Consider the following 22,885-nt stretch of genomic DNA (forward strand, 5'->3'; position numbering starts at 1 on the left):
CTAGCCCTCTTTATAAATCTCATGGGTGGCACTGATTTGGCAATAAGCAGTTTTAGAATGGGGAGCCATTTCGTTTTTCTTTTTAAAATTTTTAAATAAACATATAATGTATTTTTATCCCCAGGGGTACAGGTCTGTGAATCGCCAGGTTTACATACTTCACAACACTCACCATAGCACATACCCTCCCCAATGTCCATAACCTCCCCCCAACCCTCCCGCAACCCTTGGTTTGTTTTGTGAGATTAAGAGTCACTTATGGTTTGTCTCCTTCCCGATCCCATCTTGTTTCATTTATTCTCTTCCTACCCCCCAAACCCTCCATGTTGCATCTCCACTTCCTCATATCAGGGAGATCATATGATAGTTGTCTTTTGGGGAGCCATTTCTAAATTATATTTTTCACATTGGCTTTTAGGGGACTATTTCAGAATGTTTTCCAATAACATTTTAAAGACTACTTTCCCATAGATTATTTATTTTACCTGGTCACTGCTTGGAAAGTACTGAATAAAAAATCCAAGAAGAGAACCAGCTGCCACACCAATTACCACTTCTAAGATTCCTCTGAGAACGTTAAAAACTGTGGAACCTTAAAAACATAAAAAGAAAAACTTTAGACAGAACTCTAAATCCATAAATACTTAGACTTTAATCATCAACATAAAGCACCCAATTACATAGAAGGAAAATTATATAGATATTTCCTGTTCTCCACATTCTTAAGTATATATGACTTAAAATGTTTAATAAAATGGACCTATATTATATGAAAGCTATGCATATTATTGCAGATAAATTTCAAGAGACAGGCAAAAGATATGATTTCTGTACTTTTTTGTTTATCCACTTCAATAAAAATTTACTTAAAGGCCTAAGAAAATATAAAAGATAAAATTGATGAGTCAGAGCTAATTTGTTTTACTATACAATAGGCAAAGTCTAGGTGAGAAGACATATCCTCTTTTCAAATTGCGATTTAAGAGCCTAATTTTTTTTTTTTACTAATAATATATTGATTTTAGTAGCTCTGATATATATAGAATATACTATCTTAAAAATCTGGCAATTAAAATTAAAAATATTTTTCTTTTTTAGTTTTATTTATTTATTTATTTATTTGTAATTAATGTGGGGCTTGAACTCACAACCCCAAGATCAGGAGTCACATGCCCTTCCAAATTAGCCAGCCAGTGGGGCTTGAACTCACAACCCCAAGATCAGGAGTCACATGCCCTTCCAAATTAGCCAGCCAGGAGCCCCAAGAATCTTTTCTTACTATAGTGAGCGTAGGGGATTTATTCTTTCACAAAAGTTATTTTTTTTCTTTTAAAAGATTTTCTTTATTTATTTGAGATAGAGAGAGAGAAAGAGTAGAGTATGAGCAGAGAATAGGGGGAGAAGGGGAGGGAGAAGCAGGCTCTCTGCTGAGCAGGGAGCCCATCCAAGGCACCTGAGATCATGACCTGAGCCAAAGGCAGTTGCTTAACTGTCTGACCATCCAATTTTCCCTCAAAAGTTATTTCTAGAAGTCTGAAAACAAATTATTTTTTAAATTGCTTCAGAAGAGTCTTTATTTATTGCATAGCTTCTTTAAGTATCATAATATGACTCATTGATAATAATACAATAATACTAAGGGACTTTAAAACCCCAGTTACATCAACAGACAGATCACTGAAGCAGAAAATCAACAAGGAAACAATGGCTTTGAATGGCACACTGCATTAGATGGACTTAACAGATACATTCAGAACATTTCATTCTAAAGCAGAATGCACAATCTTTTCAAGTGCACATGGGACATCCTTCAGGTCACAAATCAGTGCACATGGGACAGTCTTCAGGCTTCAAAAAGTACAAAAAGCCTAAGATAATGCCATGCATATTTTCTGACCACAACACTATGAAACTTAAAGTCAACCACAAGAAAAAATTTGGAAAGATGACAAATACATGGAGGTTATAGAACACTCTACTAGGGGCAGCTCGGTGGCTCAGTCATTTAAGGGTCTGACTCTTGATTTCAGATCATGATCTCAGTGTTGTGAAACTGAGTGCTGTACTGGGCTCCACACTCTGGTGTAGTCTGCTTGAGATTCTTTCTCTCCCTTTGCCCCTTCCCCTGCTCACTCTCTCTATAAATCAATAAATCAAATCTTAGGGGAAAAATAGAACATCCTACTAAAGAATGAATGAATCAACCAGGAAAATTAAAGAAAAATTAAAAAATACATAGAAACAAATGATAATGAAAACAGGACACTCCAAAACCTTTGGGAGACAGCAAAAGCAGTCATAAAGGGAAGTAGATAGCAATACAGGCCTACCTAGAAAAGCAAGAAAAATCTCAAATATACAATCTAACCTTATAACGAAAGGAGCTAGAAAAAGAACAACAAATGAAGCCTAAAGCCAGAAGAAGGGAAATAATATAGATTAAAGCAGAAATAAATGATATAGAAACAAACAAACAAAAACCCCCAGTAGAACAGATCAACGAAACCAGGAGCTGCTTTTTTGAAAAAATTAATAAAACTGATAAACTCCTAACCATACTTACTGAAAAAAAAAAAAAAAAAAGGAGAAAAGGCCCAAATTAAAAAACCACAAATGAGAGAAGGGAGATCACAACCAACATCATAGAAACACAAGTAATTATAAAAGAATATTATGAAAGATTATATGCCAACAAATTGGGCAATCTGGAAGAGATGGACAAATTCTTAGGGACATATAAAATACCAAAACCAAAACAGGAAGCAAGAGAAAACTTGAACAGATCAATAACCAAAAAAGAAATTGAATCAGGAATCAGGGCGCCTGGGTGGCTCAGTGGGTTAAGCTGCTGCCTTCAGCTCAGGTCATGATCTCGGGGTCCTGGGATCGAGTACCACATCGGGCTTTCTGCTTGGCAGGGAGCCTGCTTCCTCCTCTCTCTCTCACTTGCCTCTCTGCCTACTTGTGATCTCTCTCTGTCAAATAAATAAATTAAAAAAAATCTTAAAAAAAAAAAAAGAAATTGAATCAGGAATTAAAAATCTCCCAACTGGGGGTATAGCTCAGTGGTAAAGCATTTGACTGCAAAAATCTCCCAACAAACAAGAATCCAGGGCCAGATGCCTTTCCAGGGGAAATCTATCAAACATTTAGAGAAGACTTAATATGTATTCTTCTCAAATTGTTCCAAAAAGTAGAAATGGAAAGAATACTTCCAGACTCATGATATGAGACCAATATTACCTTGACCTCCAAACCAGACAAAGACCACACTAGAAAAGAGACTTATAGGTCCGTATCACTGATGAACATGGATGCAAAAATTCTCAACAAGATACTAGCAAAGGAAATCCTATAGTACAGTAAATGAATAATTCACCACGATTAAGAGGGATTTATTCCTGGGTTGTAAGGGTGGTTCAATATTCACAAATCAATCAACATGATACACCGTGTTAAGAAAAGAAAGGATAAAAACCATATGATCCTCTCAATAGATGCAGAAAAAATATGACAAAGTACAGCATCCATTCTTGACAAAAATGCTCAACAAAATAGAGATAGAGGGAATATACTTCAATATCATAAAGGCAATATACAAAAGATCCACCACAAATATCATTCTCAATGGGGAAAACTGAGAGCTTTTCCTTTACAGTCAGGAACAATCCAGGGGTGTCCACTCTCACCACTCATATTTAGCATAGTCCTTGTATTAGTAATCAAAAAGCAAAAAGAAGTAAAAGCTATCCAAATTAGTAAGAATTCAAACTTTCACTATTTGCAGACAACATGATGCTCTTTGTAGAAAAACCAAAAGATCACCAAAATATTGTTAGAAGTGAAACACAAATTTAGAAAGTTGCAGGATACAAAATCAGCATACAGAAATCTGTTGCATTTCTACACACCAATAATGAAGCAGCAAAAGAGAAATCAAGGAATAAATCCCATTTACAATTGTACCAAAACCCATTAAGATGCTTAGGAATAAGCCTAAACAAAGAGGGAAAAGATCTGTACTTTGAAAATTGTAGAACACTTATGAAAGAAGTGAAAGAAAACTCAAAGAAATGGAAAAACATTCCAAGCTCATGGATTGGAAGAACAAATACTGTTAAAATGTATATACTACCCAAAGCAATCTACATATTTAACGCAATATCTATGACAATACAACCACCATTTTTCACAGAGCTAGAACAATTCTACAATTTGTATGGAACCACTAAAGACCCTGAATAGCCAAAGCAATCTTGAAAAAGAAAAGCAAAGCTCAAGGCATTACAATTCTGGACTTCAATCTCTATTACAAAGCTATAATCACCAAGACAGTATGGCCCTGACACAAAAACAGACACTTAGATCAATGGAACAGAACAGAGAACTCAGAAATGGACCCCAAACTCTATGGTCAACTAATCTTCGACAAAGCAGGAAAGAATACTCAGTGGAAAAAAAGTCTCTTTAACAAATGATGTTGGGAAAACTTGACCACTTTCTTAGACCATACACAAAAATAAACTTAAAATGGTAAAAAACCTAAATGTGAGACAGGAAACCATCAGAATCCTAGAAGAGGACATAGGTAGCAACCTCTTACACCCTGGCCATAGCAACTTCTTACCAAATATGTCTTCTGAGGCAAGGGAAACAAAAGCTAAAATGAACTATTGGGACTTCATCAAGATAAAGACCTTCTGCACAGTGAAGGAAATAATCAACTAAACTAAAAGTCACCCTTCAAGAATGGGAGACGATATTAGCAAATGACATATCTGATAAAGAGTTAATATCCAAAATTGATAAAGAACTTATAAAACTTAGCACACCTCCAACCGCCAGTAATCCAGTTGAGAAATGGGCAGAAGACATGAATAGACACTTCTCTAAAGAAGTGAGTGAATAATAGATGGCTAAGAGACACATGGAAAGGTGCTCAATGTCACTGATTATCAGGAAATTATAAATCAAAACTATAATGAGATCTCTATTGCCTCACATCTGTCAGAATGGCTAAAATTAACAATACATGGAACAACAGGTGTTGGCAAGGAGGTAGGGAAAGGGGAACCCTCTTACACTGTTGATGGGAATGCAAACTAGTGCAGCCACTCTGGAGAACAGTATTAGACATTCCTCAAAAAGTTAAAAATATAATTATCCTATGATCTAGCAATTGCACTCCTGAGTGTTTACCCAAAGGATACAAAAGTAATGATTGGAAGGGATACTTGCACCCCTATGTTTACAGCAGTGTTATCATTAATAACTAAATTATAGAAGGAGCCCAAATGTCCACTGACTAATGAATGGATAAAGAAGAGGTGGTAGAATAATGGAATATTACTCAGCCATGAAAAAGAATGAAATCTTGCTATTTGCAATGACATGGATGGAGCCTTGAGAGTTTTATGCTAAGCTAGATAGTCAGAGACAAATACCATATGATTTTACTCATGCATGGAATAAGAAATGAAACAGAGGAACATAGGGATAAAAATGAGAGAGAGGGATAAAAAAAAAAGAAACAGACTTTTAACTAGAGAGAACAAGCAGGGTTTCTGGAGTGAAAGTGGATGAGGGATGGGCTAAATGGGTCATGGGTGTTATGGAGGGCATGTATTCTCATGGGCACTGGGCATTGTATGTAAGTGATGAATCCCTAAATTCTACTCCTGAAGCTAATATTACACTTTATACTAACAGGGATTAAAAAAACTTGACATAAAAAATCAAACTAACAAAAGCCCCAATAAACAATTAAACAAGGAATATATATATATATAGTTTTCTTCCATAGCAAACAGAATTTAGAACAATTTTAAAAACCTGCTAGCACATTGTACAGAAAATTATAATAAATTGCTCAAACACATAAGGACCTTTCTCCCACACTGTTCTAAGAAAAAAATGTGCTCACTAGTTATGTAGTTTCTCAATACGGTAGTTTAGGGTAACAGAACATGCCATCCCAAGGTAGGCCACTTTCACATAAGGATTATTTTGAGCAGAAGGCAACTGAGAAGAAACAGAATCAAGAAAAGATGTCCATCTTTCCTATTTACCTAAAAGAAGGACATACCTTTTAAAGTGTCCTTCTCCCCTCGACCAGGAAGGACAGAAGTTAACTGCTGAGACAACTTCAGGCTCTTATCAGCCTAAAGATGGCATCAGAGGAATCTGTGTAACAACCTTTGCTAAAAGCAGCCCTCGCTACCATTAGTGTCCCAATTTGCCTTTCCACAATTTGCTGCCTTCAACAGCTGAGTTCTTGTCCTTTACCTTGCACTTCTCTACAAAATTATTGTTCTTTGCTCAGATGCCATAGAGATAAGCTCCCAAATTCTAACGACCTCTTTGAGTTAGTCATCACTGAGTACTCCCCTCTGTAAGCTTGGTGCACAGGCTGGCAAACTGTTTTTTTCTTGTTAATTTGTATTTGTCAGTCTGATTTACAGGGCCCCAGCCAATGGACCTAAGGTGGGTAGAGGGGCAACCGTTTTTCCTTCCTGATAGTTTCAATCATCTCTCTTATTTAAAAAAGTAATTACTTCAGTAGTAATTTTATTTTGCTAGAGCAGCTCTTTTTTAGGTGATGGTGTGACTGTCAGAAGCATCTAGCTGTGATATGTCTCAAGCAATTACAGTAAATAATTTACTATAAATGTGTAGAAATTAACTAATTAATTTTAGTCCCTGGTATGTAAAGTTGCTTAAGAAAGAAAAAAAGACTTCTTGGACACAACTCTAAATTTCTGATTCAGTAAGCCTGGCAGGTCTTGTGATCCACCTTTTAAAAGGTTCCAGGTAGTTCCCACCCAAAATGTCTAAGCACTACATTTAGTGGAGCAGGGCAGAGAGAACATAGCATTGTTGACTAGGAAAATTCTTAAACTATCCATAGCCCACACTCCCCAGATTATGAAAACACCAGTAAGCCTTCCCTCACCTCCCCAATTTCTCTTCTTTCCAACCCCTATGGTTCTAATGCAAACTCTGATGCCTGGTTTCCATTCCCAAAGGCTCTGATTTAATTGGTCTGAGGTGGTGCCCACAGATGAGTATTTTTAAAAGCTCCCCAGGTAATTCTAGTGTGCAACTGAGGTTGAGAACACTGTTTCAAAGATGCAAACAAACAGAAAGTTTAACTCAGACACTGAGAGTGGAAAAGTGGTTGCCAGGGGTTAGGGGGTAGGGGAAAAGGGGAGAGGTTGGTAAAAGGGTACAAACTTTCACAATAAGATGAATGAGGTCTGAGGATCTAATGTTTAACATGGTAACTGTTAACTATATTGGATAAATGAAATTGGTTAAGAAAGTAGAGCTTAAATGTTCTCAACAACAACAACAACAACAACAACAAAAGGTAAATATGTGAGGTAATAGAATTGTTATTTAATTCAACAAGAGGATCATTTCACAATGTATACATGTATACTAGGCATCACACCACATGCTTTAAATGTCTTACAATTTGTCACATATACCTCAATAAATCTGGGAAAGAGAAAACAATAAAGTAACAAAATAACAAAATAACTAAATAACAAATAACAAAATAAATAAAGAAGCATACCAGGAGATAAGTGAGAACATGTCTGGACACATACAGTAGAATGAAAATAAAGACAAGAGTATAGATTTGATCTAATAGGTAATAGCAAATCCTAATTGGTTCTTGTACCACAAAGTAACACTATGAGAACTATATTTTGGTAAGATTAATTTAGTGATTGGATGTCTAAAGGCAACGTTAGGGCAGTGGGAAGAGGTGAGGTTCTAGGTAATCAGCATAAATTGTAATTGGGAAGATGGGGGTAGAGAAACTGAGAACATATGACCTTTCAAGAAAGTGTTTCCCATAATTCCCATAATTCTTGGAAATTAAACTTATGCCACAATTACATTTTGCCAATAATATTGAATTGCAGATCTTATCTCCCAATCTCGGACACGGATTAAAAAGAAACTTGTGCTGTGTTAAAGGAGAGTAAAAGTGTTGATAATAGTGTGGGACAAACAGTGCCTTGCGCCCTTCTCTTATTACTATTTAGCACAAAATATATCCATATCGGACACTGGTAAGTACTAATAAGATACACATTAAAATCATTGTGGTTATTGCCCATAAATTGTTAAAGAGAAGAGAGCAGAAACTACTCCTATTTTATTTTATTTTATTTTTTTAAAAGATTTTATTTATTTATTTGACAGACAGCGATCACAAGTAGGCAGAGAGGCAGGCAGAGAGAGAGGAGGAAGCAGGCTCCTTGCTGAGCAGAGAGCCCGATACGGGGCTCAATCCCAGGACCCTGGGATCATGACCTGAGCCGAAGGCAGAGGCTTAACCCACTGAGTCACCCAGGCGCCCCAACTATACCTATTTTAGAAGAATGCTGCTCCTTCTGCTTGGATGGCTTGCAGGTCATTTGTGCTCTTTGAAAAACCTACTCATCTATGTGTGAAGTCTGCAATATTTCACTTTCCCAGAAGACTCATTGCAAAAGCCATTCAAATCCTTCCTTAAACCTGACTACTCTGGATCACCCACTAATGCACTTATCAGACCACTTGCAGAGTCCGTGTCCAGAGGTTGAAGGGAATAAAATAGAAAGCTACTGACCCCTCTTTGGGTATAGAACTAACTCTTGGAGTTGCTTTCTCTATTTCAGTCTGCCTTATTCAACTATCAAGCAAATATGCCTAGCTTGTCACATCATAATTTATGTCTTTACAGCATAAGAGAACAGCTCATTGTGAACCGACCAGTTTACCTGTGGAAAAGGCCATGCCCAAGCATGTGTTGAAGCCAGTGATAGCCAGAATGTCATCGAAGCTGCCAGCAGCCATGAGTAAGGTCGGGATGCCTTTTTCAACCCCATAGCCTCCTTCCTGCAAAAGGAGCATTGAGGGTACCACGACAGCTGGAGATACAGCACCTAAAACAAAACTAAGTAGGCAGCACTTTAAACAGTTGATAGCACTTTACTCATTGTTATTACTGTTGTGGAAATTCTAGTAAAGTCTACCGTTTTAGAAGTTACTCTTTAAACAACTACAAATGGCAGCAAAGCACTAAGCCAGAAACACACACACACACACACTCTCACTCACACACACACAAATTCTATAGAGCCCTTTTTCCAAGTGTGGCCACAAACAAGTTGTACTGGAACTACTTAGGTTTCTGGGAAATACATAAATATGGGTGGTAAGGAAGCCCTCATGGGGTTAAGTTTCAAGAATCTGCCTTTAAAAGTAAACACACACATTCATGGTATGACGGCTGAAAAACACAGTTGTGGACTTTTTAAATTGGAACTGACTGATGTTAGACCTTCTGTCGGGACTTGGTACGTAATATAGACAATGGATTAGAGAAGGCCATAATGGCAGTGCTGGCTACAGCAACCCCAGTAAGAGCTGTTAACAGCAGAAAATGTTATACGGTGGTTACTGGGTGCCAAACACTATTTTAAGTCCTTTACATATATTAACTAATTTAATCCAACAATCTTATCTTCATTCTGCAAATTAGGAGATTGAGACGTGGAGGGATTCATGACCTTGCCAAAGGTCACGTACTGGAAAGTCATAGGGCTGGGATTGGAATCCAGGCAGTACAGCTTCACAGTCTCCACCATAAAAAGTAAGAATTTCTTGCCTACTTTTAGTACTAAATTCTTACTAAGTACTTTCACATTTATTTACTTCTCATGGCTGTTGACCTTGTTGACTTGAAGAACTGTCAGTGGAAGGAAGAGACAGCAGAACCACCTAATCATAATTGTCTGGTGTCAGAAGGAGAAAAACAGCATTAAGGGTTGATTACTGTTGACGTATTTATTATCTTTTGCACAGACTTTGAGGTTGAAAGGTGGCATTTCTCTTACCAGCATGGCATCAGGTGATCAGGTGTAGGTAAAAGACCATTACTTTTTCAATAGTTTACATCATAATCGTTGTGAAAGTTAGAGATACTCTTTTTTCTTTTTTAAATGTTTAGGGTTTTTTGTTTGTTTGTTTTTTAAAGATTCTATTTATTTATTTGGCAGAGACAAACACAGTGAGAGAGGGAACACAGGAAGGGGGAGGGACAGAGAGAGAAGCAGGCTCCCTGGCTCTATCCCAGGACCCTGGGATCATGACCTGAGCCAAAGGCAGATGCTTAATGACTGAGCCACCCAGGCGCCCAGTTGGAGATATTCTATATACAGTATATTTTGAAGTTATAATATTTAGATGATGCTAGATATCTATGTTGTAATTTCTGACATCCTTAAGAAAATTTGTTATGGATTCTCTTGTATGGAATCAGAGAAAGCCCTCAACATCCCTGCATTATTTTCACATGACAAAGAAAAACCATTACCCCAGTATAAATCCCCATTGCCATGGTAAACCCATTAGGAAGTGGGCAAGAAGAGCAGACGTGCACGCCTCCACCAGGCAAGGACCCATGGATAATCTTACACAAACACCCTTCAACTTCTTCAAGGCCTGAAATATACAAATAGAGATGCTAAAATAATCCTATAAAGACAGGAAGAGATTATGACATTAATAGTTTTTCTTCAGTACTCAGACCATGTCTGGGTTATCATAAATTTTCTAGGTAATGAGTTTTATTTAACAAACATTTCAGTGTTCTAAGTGTTTTCAGTCCTCATAGCAACCTTATGATATAGATAATATTATTATCCCCATTATTTTTAGACATCTTCATCTAAAAATGCACCAGTTAAAGTCAGTTGCCCAAGATCATGAAATTGGTGAGTTGTGCAGCTAGGTTTGAACTCAGGCAGGATGTTCTAGAGTCTGTGCTCAGTAATACCCAAACTAGCTGATTGAACACTCTGAATTAACTTTTTAAATAAAGAGGCCAGAGTGAAAATCTTCATCTGTAAGAACATTCATTACCTCATTCAAAAACATGCATTAGAAATCGCACTAAAATAAGCATGCTTGAGACTCATCTTATGTACCACACAGCTTCTTGAGCTGGTATGGTTAGCCCTAAATACTAGCATATGGCTTTGCACACCAAAAATGTAGTATTTTCTCTCATGACTATTATTTACAAGGATGACCTAGATCTCTGTCAGAGAAAAGGGGAGCCTTTATTCTTAGTGCTGTCCCCTGACAGTAATTCCACAATGCTCCAAGAAAAATATATGGGACCTCTTCTGGGAATAGTCGCCCTGAATGAAATAAACTCCATTCTCTTCTTGAGACTGTCACACATAGTGTCTAAAGCTCAGTGAGTCCCAAGAACTGCAGTATTGGAAGAACACAATTCGTGGTCAACAACTAGAAATTTATACTTCATACCTTTGAATCAAGTCCAAGGCCAGCACGGACCAATATGATAGACAGGGCTATGCTTCTCAAAGCAGAAGACCACTTGTGCTTGATCTGTATGTTATCACTGATGACAGGGATATTCCTGAGAAGAAACCCAGCAAGCAGCATGCCTAGGATGAAGAAGCCAACAACTCTTAAGTTAGTATACAAATATAGAAAATTTTTTTGGCACTTTATTTTTGGGTTCATGTCTCTTTAATATTCTTTTTTAAAAGTTTTTATTTAAATTCCAATTAGTTAACATACAGTGTAATATTAGTTTCAGGTGTACAGTATAGTGATTCAGCACTTCCATACATCACCTGGTGCTCATTACAAGTGCCCTCCTTAATCCCCATCACCTATTTAACTCACCACCATCCCCCTCCCGGTAACCATCAGTTTGTTTTCTATAGTTAAGAGTCTGTTTTCCTCCATAAGAGACTCAAAAAAAAATATTTTACTTATTTGACAGAGAGAGTGACAGAGAGACAGAGCACAAGCAGGGGGAGTGGGAAAGGGAGAAGCAGGCTCCCCACTGAGCAGTGAGCCCCATGTGGGGCTTGATCCCAGAGCTCTGGGATCGTGACCCGAGCTGAAGGCAGACACTTAACTGACTTAGCCATTCAGGTGCCCCAGGAGACTCGTAATCATAGGAAACAAACTGAGGGCTTTCTGAAGGGGAGAAAGGTGAGGGATGGGGTAATTGTGTGGTGGGCTTTAAGGAGGGCATGCGATGTAATAAGCACTGGATGTTATATAAGACTGATGAATTACAGACCTGTCCTCTGAAACCAATAATAAATTATATGTTAATTAATTGAATGTAAAATTGTAAAAAAGAGTCTGTTTTCTGATTTGTCTCCCCCCCCATGTTCAACTGTTTTGTTTCTTAAATTCCACATATGAGTGAAATCATATGGTATTTGTCTTTTTCTCACTTATTTCACTTAGCATAATACTCTCTAGCTCTATCCATGTCCTTGTAAATGGCAAGATTTCATTCTTTTTTATGGCTCAATGATATCCTATTTTGTATATATATATATATCGCACATCTTCCTTATGCATTCATCAGTTGATGGATGTTTGGGCTATTTCCGTAATTTGGCTATTATCGATAATGCTGCTATAAACATTGGGATGCATGTGTCCCTTTGAATTACTGTTTTGGATTCTTCAGGTAAATAGCTAGGAGTGTAATTTCTGGATTGCAGGGCAGTTCTATTTTTAGCTTTTTGAGGAACCTTCATACTGTTATCCAGAGTGGCTGCCCCAGTTTGCATTTCCAGCAACAGTGCAAGAGGGTTCCCCTTTCTCTACGTCCTTACCAACACTTGTTTTTCTTTTGTTGTCTATTTTAGCCATTCTGCCAGGTATTTCCTACACTTCAGGTGTGAAAAAGACTACCTTATAATCCCAGGAACCACATCCTTTATGCTTAGTCCCTAGATGAAATAAGGTCAAACTTTTGATAAAAAATTACAATAATATGTTAAATTAGAGGAGCTAAAAAAAAAAGGCTTTAATGTGCAGATAAAAATGATTAGAATCAGGGACAACTGGGTGGCTCAGTTAGTTAAGCACCTGGCTCTTGGTTTCAGCTCAGGTCATGATCTCAGGGTTGTGGGATAGAGCCCCATGTCGGGGTCCATGCTCAGTTGGAGTCAGCTTAAAGATTCTCTTCCTCTGCCCCTACTCTCCACTCTCTACCTCTAAGATGAATAAATGAATCTTTAAAAAATGATTAGAATCACTAATTGTTCCTAAATTATTGAACCTGCAAGGGAGAAATAGGATGCAGTATTTGGATAGAAATGTGGTCAAATTCTAAACAGAATATTTTAATACAATACCCAATTCAGTTACCCTTTTGTGTGCAAATAGCAAGCAGCTCCTGAAATTATTTGCTATGTTGGATTACCTGAATTGTCAACAAATACCTGTACGGGTTCTATTTTACCTTCAAGCCAGATAACTTGATACAAAATACATAACTTGCTTTGCAAAGGCCTATAGGTGAGTTATGATAAAATAGACATTGCTTTGTCATGTCCGCTGCTGACTCTTTTGTTCAGCCTTTCAACATTTACCTAATGCTTTCAGTATTTTAATTTTTTTTAACTTTTAAAAAGATTTTATTTATTTATTTGAGAGAGAGAAAGCATGAGTGAGATGGAGGGGCAGAGGGAGAGGGAGAAGCAGACTCCCATTGAGTAGGGAGCCCAAAGTGGGGCTGAATCCCAGGACCCTGGGATCATGGCATGAGCTGAGGGCAGAGGCTTCACTGACTGAGCTACCCAGGAGCCCTGCCTTCAGTATTTTAGACACCATAGTAGGTATTAGAAATATAATAATGAACAAAAACTTGGTACTTCACGTCAACAAGCTTTCAGCCACTGGGGAGCAAACAAACAAAAAGTTTTGTGGAAGTATTGAATGAACTCAGACAGGAGAGGTGAGTCCGAGGGATTCAGAGAAGGGAAGAAGGGGCTGGGAGTTGAAAAGTTTCTGGATGGGTTAACAGCTTCTTCCAAGGTGTGAAGATGACGTGTGATACATTCTGGGAAATGTAAGTAGTTGACAGTGACTGAGGGAGCTGAGGCGTTTGTGAGAGAATTGTGCCCTTGCTGAGCCCACATGCCCCTATAATGGGAAAGACTTCTCTGTCAGGCTGCCAGCCTCTGTTCTTTCCCAGCAGTATCCTCTGTTCACCACGTCCTTACAAGCATGACACATTAAATGATTAAACAAACCTACTAATGTTGAAATGTTCTGTGTGTAAGCTAAGAGAATAGAAGCTAATTACAAACTCAGTTTTTGTGACTTGCTCCAGACCCCGTTAGACCAAGAAGCATCACTTCCAAGCGTCTCTCACAACTGCCATTTAATCTAGAAGGTCTCTTAAGTTCTGAATTCTGCAGTCAGGGTCTTTCCAGAATTTTTGCAAGTATGAACTGGCCTACAACTGTTGTTTTTAGAAGAATAATAAGGAGACTCTATGCTTGTGGTAAATTAAAACACTACTTACATGTATAAAGAGACAAGTACAAGACATCACGACTGCAAACTTTTGATCTTCATTCACTAAAGTTTTTCACTCTTGAGGGTTTCTCTACCTATTTAAGCATGCTTCTGTACCTATGTACAACATATTCTATTCTGTGCTTCATTTTTTTAATAGTTGCAGCAGTGTCAGAGTGCCTGGGGGGCTCAGTTGGTTGAGTGTCTGACTCTTGGTTTTGGCTCAGGTCCTGATGGTGGGACTGCGCCCTGCACCAGGCTCCATGCTCAGCAGGGAGTCTGCTTGAGATTCTCTCCTCCTGCAACCCTCTCAAGTAAATAAACAAGTCTTTAAAAAAAAATAGTTGCAATAGTATCTCATGTTTGGAAGTCCTGTAATTTCTTGATCAGTTAATGGACTTCAAGGAAATTTTCAGGCCTTTCATTACAAAGAACGCTGAAATGACCACAGTTCAAAAGAAATAATAATCTAATAAGAACTCAAAAATATGTTAAGAGTTTCTTTTGGAGTTTTGGTGGAGGGGAATGAGGAAGTATTTTTTATTCTCCAAATGAACGTGAAAATGACTTCCCTGGAACACTGTTTCCTTTGCTGATGGTCTGGATGGATACGGCCTCCTGATATTGATTTGGCAGATGACCCCTTCACTCCTTTGTCAATGATGTGAGTGACTTGCAATACATTGAGCCCTGTTTTGCAGCATTTGCTGACTTCTATCTTATAGTTACTTCTACCATGGTTGATGTTAACCTACCAACATGATGTCAACAAACGTGCAATTGGGAAGAGCTAGCCAGTGGCACACCATTATATATTAGTTCTATAATTTTAAGAGCATAGATAAGGGGAAAATGCAGTAAAATTGTTGGAGGCCACGGCATAGTTGAGTTGTGGATCAAACCAGGCCCTGACTTGTGTCTCCTTTAAAGTCCGGACATCTTGATAAGGGGTTAAGGACAGGAAAGTTGAGTAACACTGAGAAAGGGTCTGTGCTATGTGCGCTCGCCTACGTGACTTCCCACACGTTCTCCCTACAGAAGGGAACAATGTGGTCAGGGTCATAAATTCTTAGTTGGTCCTTGTTGTTCCTGTACTTCTCATAACCCACTCCCTGGTTGATTGTAACTTCTTGTATCAGTAGTAGCTAATGGCATTAGCCGTGATTACCTGGCATCACGAGATTTGTTAGTAGTTAATGTAAACTTGTTATAGGAACTTGCGGTATCTGACTAGATACTGATGTATTACTCCTTCTATTGTGGTCTGCCTTATAAATGCTTGTAAGATGTGGAATAAAATCGGCATTGTTGGACATCCTCCTCAGTGCTCCTCCTGCACCCATCTCTCTGCTTTTCGAGTTCTTTTCTTCATCCTCTTACCCTCATGTTCCTGGTCGATTTGTCGCACTGGTCGTGACATAAAATAATTAGGAAGTGATCAATTTTGAGTATCTATTGGTCTTGTTTTTAATGAAAATTATTTAATTGAAGTTGAAATTAAAATTGCAAATTTAATTTACTTTTTACAAATTGCTGAGTTTAACTCAAAACTTAACAATTGGCTTTTGGTGCCAGCACAGCAAATACAGAAATATTTTATATCTACTTCCAAAAGCTTTCCAAACTACAATTTTTAAGATATGATATACTCTTTTTTTAAAAGATTTTATTTATTTATTTGACAGAGTTCACAAATAGGCAGAGAGGCAGGCAGAGAGGTGGGGGGGGGGAGCAGGCTCCCCACAAGCAGAGAGCCTGACACGGGGCTTGATCCCAGGACCCTGAGATCACGACCTGAGCTGAAGGCAGAGGCCCAATCCACTGAGCCACCCAGGCGCCCCAAGATATGATATATTCTTGAAGAAAACAGTAAGTGTTTAGCACTTACCTAGAAGACGAGGCAGTGGAGGCAATGTAGGTAACTTAATGAGCCCCAAAAGTTTACCTCCAGTGATGGCACAATAGAATAGGATTATAATTCCAAATAGGTTTCCTCCAGGAAGACATTCGCTGCCAGTAATTGACCAAACTACAGCCCAGAGAAGAACCACCATGGTAACTGAAATAAACCAGGAAAACTAGTTTTAACCAGTAACTTGTCATATGCAGGTTTTAGTATAATGTAAAAATTTTAAAAATGTTGAATATACATACATACATTTATAACCGTGTGTAAATTTTAAAGAACATTAGTAACATGAACAACTGGGTAATTCCCAACCATCTTAAAAAATAGGCAATTACCAGTGCCTTTGGATCCACCTATGGCCCCTCCTGATCCCATTCCCAATCTCCTTCCACACTGCCAGAAGAAACTTTTTTTTTTTTACACCATTACCCTACCCTATTTTTCTTTATAATTTTACCAAAAATAGTCACTAGTTAATAAAAAAAAGTAACATTGGCTATCTCTATTATCTTCATAGGAACAGGAAAATGCTTGAACAATCACATTCAAGTATTTTTAGTTCTTTTGTAAATTAAACAGTTTTTGTTTCTTTTCTATAGACAATGTTTGTTTGGAATTATCCATATACTCCTCTATTTTCTATTTTGATCATTATTTGTTATGCTAACTCAACCCTTTTTATCTGGGACAATTATTTTGTTGCCTGAAGAATTTTCTTTAATAAAGGTATTTCTATTAGGATATGAAATGTTTCCTTGTTTGAAAAGTTTGTGTTGTACTAAATTGTATGCTGAAAACAAAAAGACTCCTCAGAAAACAGTTGGGCAGACCACTCAAAACTCAGAATTTGTGACCAAAGTACTGACAAAAAACGTAAGAATCCTAATAAAAGTACCAGTACAGTTAAATCTCCACTGACATTTGTATCTCATGGTCTCTTTTTTGCAGACTTAATCCCTGGAAACCCACAACTTCAACATGTAGAATCCTCAAAGCATTTGCTTTCTATAGAAAGCAGTTCCATCTAAATCTGATCCAGATTACAGTTTTTTCCATCAATCAAAAATGTGTGGTTGTTTTAACTGAGGAAAAAGTTTTGGCAGCTATTTTAACTGTACTGTCATCTTCTACATCCACATGTGGTTTCATTAGACAGTTTAATGGTGTAGAAGTTGAAAAGTCTTTGAAGCCCCTCAGCCAGTAACTAACAGCCTGAAGGAGTTAAGCTTTTTTAAAAGTCCTCATTTTAGGGAAGCCTGGTTGGCTCAGTTGGTTAAGTGGCTGCCTTTGGCTTGGGTCATGACCCCCGGGTCCTGGGATCGAGTCCCACATTGGGCTCCTTCCTCAGTGGGGAACCTGCTTCTCTCACTTCCTGCAGTTTTCCCTGCTTGTTCTCTCTCTCTCTCTGTCAAATAAATAAGTACGATCCTTAAAAAGAAAATGAAAGTCCTCATTTTAGTAAGACTTTATCTTTAATTGTAAGAAACCATACACCTGATCTTTTTTGGTCTGTTTTGGCTTTTCAGTGTGTTTTGCATTCATGTGCTATTGCTTGATGATGCAAAATGTAAGCATGACAGGAAAAAATATGTACTAATGCAACATTTCATATTATACTGACACAATTCCTTATTTATCATCATATATGAATTAATTCATGGTACAGAAACACTGTATCAGAGTACACTATATTTCTCATGAAGATCTGTTGGCAGTAATTCTTGGTTTTATTTATTTGCATTACCTTTATTCTCATTCTTTTTTTTTTTTCAAAGATTTATTTATTTATTTATTTGACAGAGAGAGATCACAAGTAGGCAGAGAGGCAGGCAGAGAGGGAGAGAGAGGAGGAAGCAGGCTCCCTGCCGAGCAGAGAGCCCAATGCGGGACTCGATCCCAGGACACTGAGATCATGACCTGAGCCGAAGGCAGCGGCCCAACCCACTGAGCCACCCAGGCACCCCTTTATTCTCATTCTTGAAAGATAGTTTTCCAGGGTATACACTTCTAGGCTGAGAGTTACTTTCTCCCACTTCCTTGAAAATACTATTCCTTGATTTTCTGGCTTTCATTATTGTTTTTAAGTCTCTTTTAGGGAAATCTTTTTTTTTTGGCTGTTTTAAAGATCTTTATTTTTTTCTCTGGTTTTCTGCAATTTCAGTGTGATGTTTTCAGTACTTATGTTTAATTTCAGTACAGCTTCCTTTTAGTTTGTTTGGAATTTATGTTTTCCATCAATTCTGGAACATTCATCTTTATTTCTTCAAATATTTCCTCTTTGCCATTCTTCTTATTCTCTTTTGCTGGAACAATGATTAAATAATTAAACAGTCACAGTCCTTTTTCCATTTGCCTAACCCTAGTTTTCATGCTGTCCATATTTTTGTGTGTGTACTGCTTTGTAATGTCTTCACATCTAGTTGCTAGATTATCGATCTTCTTTTCACTTACTCTGCTGCTTGATCTACTGGGTTTTGAATTTCAATTACTGTACCATGTCTTTCATTTCTAGAAGTTCAATTTGGTGCTTATTAAAATTAATTCATATTTATAAACAGTTACTTGTTTTATATTTCCTACCTCATTTACTTCTTTATAGATATTGAGAATATTTTATATTTTATTTCCTGATAATGCAAATTTTTGAAATCTATTTCCTTGTGTGTGTTGTGATTTCTGTTTTTGTTTGTTTGGTTTTGTTTTTTTGGCAACAGTGAGCTCTTCCCTGAAACTTTGTCTTTGGGAATTGTTGGAGGTGAATGTGAGTTTTCCCAGATAGGATCTGAATTTGTTCCTACCATGTGCTTAGAATCTTAACAATCTGGGACTATTTTTAAAGATGTTGAACTTTTTTTTTTTTTTTAAGATTTTATTTATTTGGGGCACCTGGGTGGCTCAGTGGGTTAAAGCCTCTGCTTTCAGCTCAGGTCATGATCCCAGGGTCCTGGGATCAAGCCCCACATCGGGCTCTCTGCTAGGCAGGGAGCCTGCTTTTCTTCCTCCTCTGCTACTCTCTGCCTACTTGTGATCTCTCTGTCAAATAAATAAATAAAATCTTTTTTAAAAAAAATATCTCTCCTAGGCATACTGTTTTTGGTGTCTGACAAGTTCCTGTTTTCTTGATAGATGACAGGTACATTTAAAAGACTTAATATATTATTTTCAGATGTTTTCACTGACATAAATGATAGGATTGTTCATTGAGTGTCATCTACCATATTGCTGGAGATCAAATCCAATGTCCCATTTTTTAACCCTTACAGAATTATTACAGATTTTGTAGACTATGATGCTATTACAATGAAATAACTAAAGAATTCTCTGTATTTTCCATTTGGGTATAGGAGGTGAAATGTAGTATGGGAGGTGCAATGGGAAAGGAGGAATTGCCAGCTATTAAACTTTATCTTATCACAGAATAAAACCTGTTTTGTACTAAATTCAAAAGATGAATTAATTTTTTCCACTTCAAGACCGCTTTTCTTTTAAACCTCTAACATTCCTTTCTCATATGTAAAATGCAGTTCTAAATACATAATAAGTGTGCATTTACAAGGTTTCTCTAAATCACATTTAATTCAGTTAGTAATTTACTTCTCATTTGTGATTTTGGAAAATCATATTTTCACATGTAAGATCTACTTCTTAAGAAAAATACTTAAGTACACTGAAGGGACATGGGCAGGAGTACAGGGGTAAAAAGAGCAGACTTGTAAGCCTCAGGAACAGAGGCACAGGAAAACAAGTAAAGAGGTGTTTTTATATCACGAGTTCCCATTTCTCAGGCCACTTTCTGGACAATGATCATAGAATTTAAAAAAATGAGTCTCCAAATTACTTTATTGATTTATACTCTTTCCTTAACGCGATCCCTATCTGTTTTTACTATAAATATTTAAACTGGAAATCTGCCATAATTTGAATGGTGAAAGTTTAAAAAATAATAAAAAGGACAGAATAGGTATTAAATTAACTGTTGCCTTATCAACTGATGTATATTTTGGAACTTACCTAATTTCATTAAAACCACATGTGGAGGCTAGAATATAACACATTATACTTGGTTTCCATTGTTCCAGCTGAGAAGGGTAAAATATCTTTCAGAGCCCACAAATGAAGTATAACAATAAAGAAATGAGTCTGATTTTTTAGTAAACACAACTTTTAGATCAAACGTGTTATGTTCTTCAACATAATTATTTGGGAAGCCATATATATGCTCCAGTGGTACTGTCATTCCTCAACATAATTTTTGAAATTGTCTTTAAATTTGCCTGTATAGACAATTTCCAAACCCCTTCTCCTTTTTCCTGCTATACTACATATCCTCCAATGTACAAAGTTAACACACACACACACACACACAACTTTCTTTTTTGAACAAAAAATAGCATTACTGAATCTGAACACCCATCTTTTATCAAAATAATGTTTGGCTGCCTCCAAAAACCAAATCCATTCCTAAAGATAATATTTGAAATAGTGTTGAGATAAACTCCCAAAGAAAAAGCCCCCAAATATTTTAGGTAATTGTAGTTATACTGGAATAAGTTGAATTGGAAACTAGGATCCTTACTTATAGAATGATGGATTCATTTGATAGGATAGATTGAGCTGTGTTTGTTCAGACATTAGTTCCATTATTTAATAATAATTAAAACCAATGTTTATGTAGTATTTTTCTGATTACAAGTGATTTCTCCATCATTTTTCTTTCTGGAGTCCTAATGTAATTTTGTGAAATTACTCAGATACAAAAAAGGAAAATGTCATTGATCTCTGCTCTTTTACTCTCCCTGCTTGCTACAATGGTAGTGGCAACAGCACTGTGGGAAACCTTATGTTGAAGATGGTGGACCCATAAGCATGGGACCCTCAGTGACTTGTGGAGCAGAGCCAAGTACCATGTAAATTGTTCACCCAGTAGTTTTTATGTGTGAAATAAGTAAACTTCTTTCTATCCTTTAAACCATATTATTTTGGAATATCTCATTATAACAATTTTATCTTTTACCCTCTCTTTCTGAATTATTTTTTTACCATTTACATACCATTTGTTATTCCTCTATCCAGAAAACCATGTGGGGGACAAGAAAATGTTTGTCTTAGTCTTTGCAAATTATTTGATTCAGTTGGTAGTTTTTGTAGCTTTTTTTCATGGCTATTCAGGAGGTTACTTCCTTCTGTTGGTTCTTTGGCGTCTGTTGCTTTGGAGGTCATAACTGTTTCCTCCTGGGATTAAAGCAATTTAAGAAACCTTAAATACAGAAAACCATGTATTTGCTGTACATTTTTATAGTTAGAGCCATCACATCACAGATCAAATTTCCATTGTGAGAATCAAGGCTAACACTTTATAGTGGAAATGCACAGCTATATTAATAGCTAATGAGTAAATGCTTAGAACCAAAACTATGTTTAGGAGTATTTAACATTGAGTCCCTATTGGTAATATTATAAATGCTTGAGTCACATAGTATTCCATTTTGTTTTGTAGTACTGGGTTTAAAATTAGCCTGTTTAAGGTATTATTCAAGGCAATAGTTGGTAAATATATCAAAGTGGTCCAGAAAAAGAGAACCATTTGTGGTGAAGACAAATTCAAATTCATTTATCTACTTGAATTTAAGCAATAAAAAAAGAGAGGGGAGAAACCAGAACCATTTCAGGGGTTAGGTTGGGAACACAAAGCATTTCACAGGCTCTCTATTTTTCCAGCCTTATGTGGGTCTAGCTACTAATGACTACCAGGAAAACTGGTAGTTAAATCTACTGTACAAGTTTGGGTATTAAGAATGGGGAGAATTATTAACTGAGTAATGGAGAATGAAGAGAACACAAATGTATCATAGATTTGGAAACAGTACCTTCCTTAAGGAAATGGTTAGAATGTTCTACATTTGATCATAGGTTTACCTGTATTTCTTGATATGCAGAAGCTGTGTGATCCATTCCTGAAGATGGTTCCAAATCTTCGTGTTCAATGACTTTATCTTCATCCCCCATGACTTATAATTAGAAAAAAAGATGATACAGGGAAGAGGAATTGGATCTGTTTTAAAGAAGAAATAGTATAGATATAGAACAAGGTGGAGGGATGCCTGGGTGGCTCAGTTGGTTAAGCAGCTGCCTTCAGCTCAGGTCATGATCCCAGCGTCCTGGGATCGAGTCTCACACCGGGCTCCTTGCTTGGCAGGGAGCCTGCTTCTCCCTCTGACCCTGCCTGCCACTCTGTCTGCCTGTGCTCACTCTCATTCTCTCTCTCTCTCTGACAAATAAATAAAATAAATAAAATCTTTAAAAAAAAAAAAAGAACAAGGTGGAGATTTACATGAATGGATTTAGCAGCATTTTGAGCAATTTAAACGAGTGACTTGCACTTATTTTTTCCCTTAGAACTCTCAAGGTCTAAAATACTTTAAATTGGACTATTCTTAACTTTCAAAAAAATTTTCTTTTTAAAAATTTACTTATTTATTTATCTTTCAGAGAGAGAGAGAGAGCAAGTGAGGGCACAAGCAGGGGGAGCAGCAGCCAGAGGGAGAAGCAGGCTACTTACTGGATGCAGGACTCTCCCAGGACCCTGGGATCGTGATCTGAGCTGAA

At 37.1% G+C, this 22,885-nt stretch overlaps 1 protein-coding gene across 3 annotated transcripts in view; it reads right to left on the bottom strand.

The window, feature by feature from the left end:
• Positions 1–22,885, bottom strand: part of SLC9B2 (solute carrier family 9 member B2) — a 50,992-nt gene that overhangs the window by 17,733 nt on the left and 10,374 nt on the right. For 2 of the 3 annotated variants that reach the window (XM_045067082.1, XM_045067080.1), the window contains exons 2-8: positions 22,196–22,331; positions 21,331–21,511; positions 16,259–16,429; positions 11,335–11,477; positions 10,376–10,503; positions 8,778–8,953; positions 486–592 (exon numbers count right to left, since the gene is read on the bottom strand). In XM_045067082.1, coding sequence (XP_044923017.1) covers positions 486–592; positions 8,778–8,953; positions 10,376–10,503; positions 11,335–11,477; positions 16,259–16,429; positions 21,331–21,511; positions 22,196–22,285 — 996 coding nt within the window. In that variant the 5' untranslated portion in view covers positions 22,286–22,331. The remainder of the gene's footprint in view (positions 1–485; positions 593–8,777; positions 8,954–10,375; positions 10,504–11,334; positions 11,478–16,258; positions 16,430–21,330; positions 21,512–22,195; positions 22,332–22,885) is intronic. The other variant, XM_045067081.1, reaches the window with a different exon arrangement.

Source organism: Mustela putorius, unplaced genomic scaffold, assembly GCF_011764305.1.
Source record: "Mustela putorius furo isolate JIRA1106 unplaced genomic scaffold, ASM1176430v1.1 tig00003871_pilon_pilon_pilon, whole genome shotgun sequence".
Taxonomy (NCBI): Eukaryota; Metazoa; Chordata; class Mammalia; order Carnivora; family Mustelidae; genus Mustela; species Mustela putorius.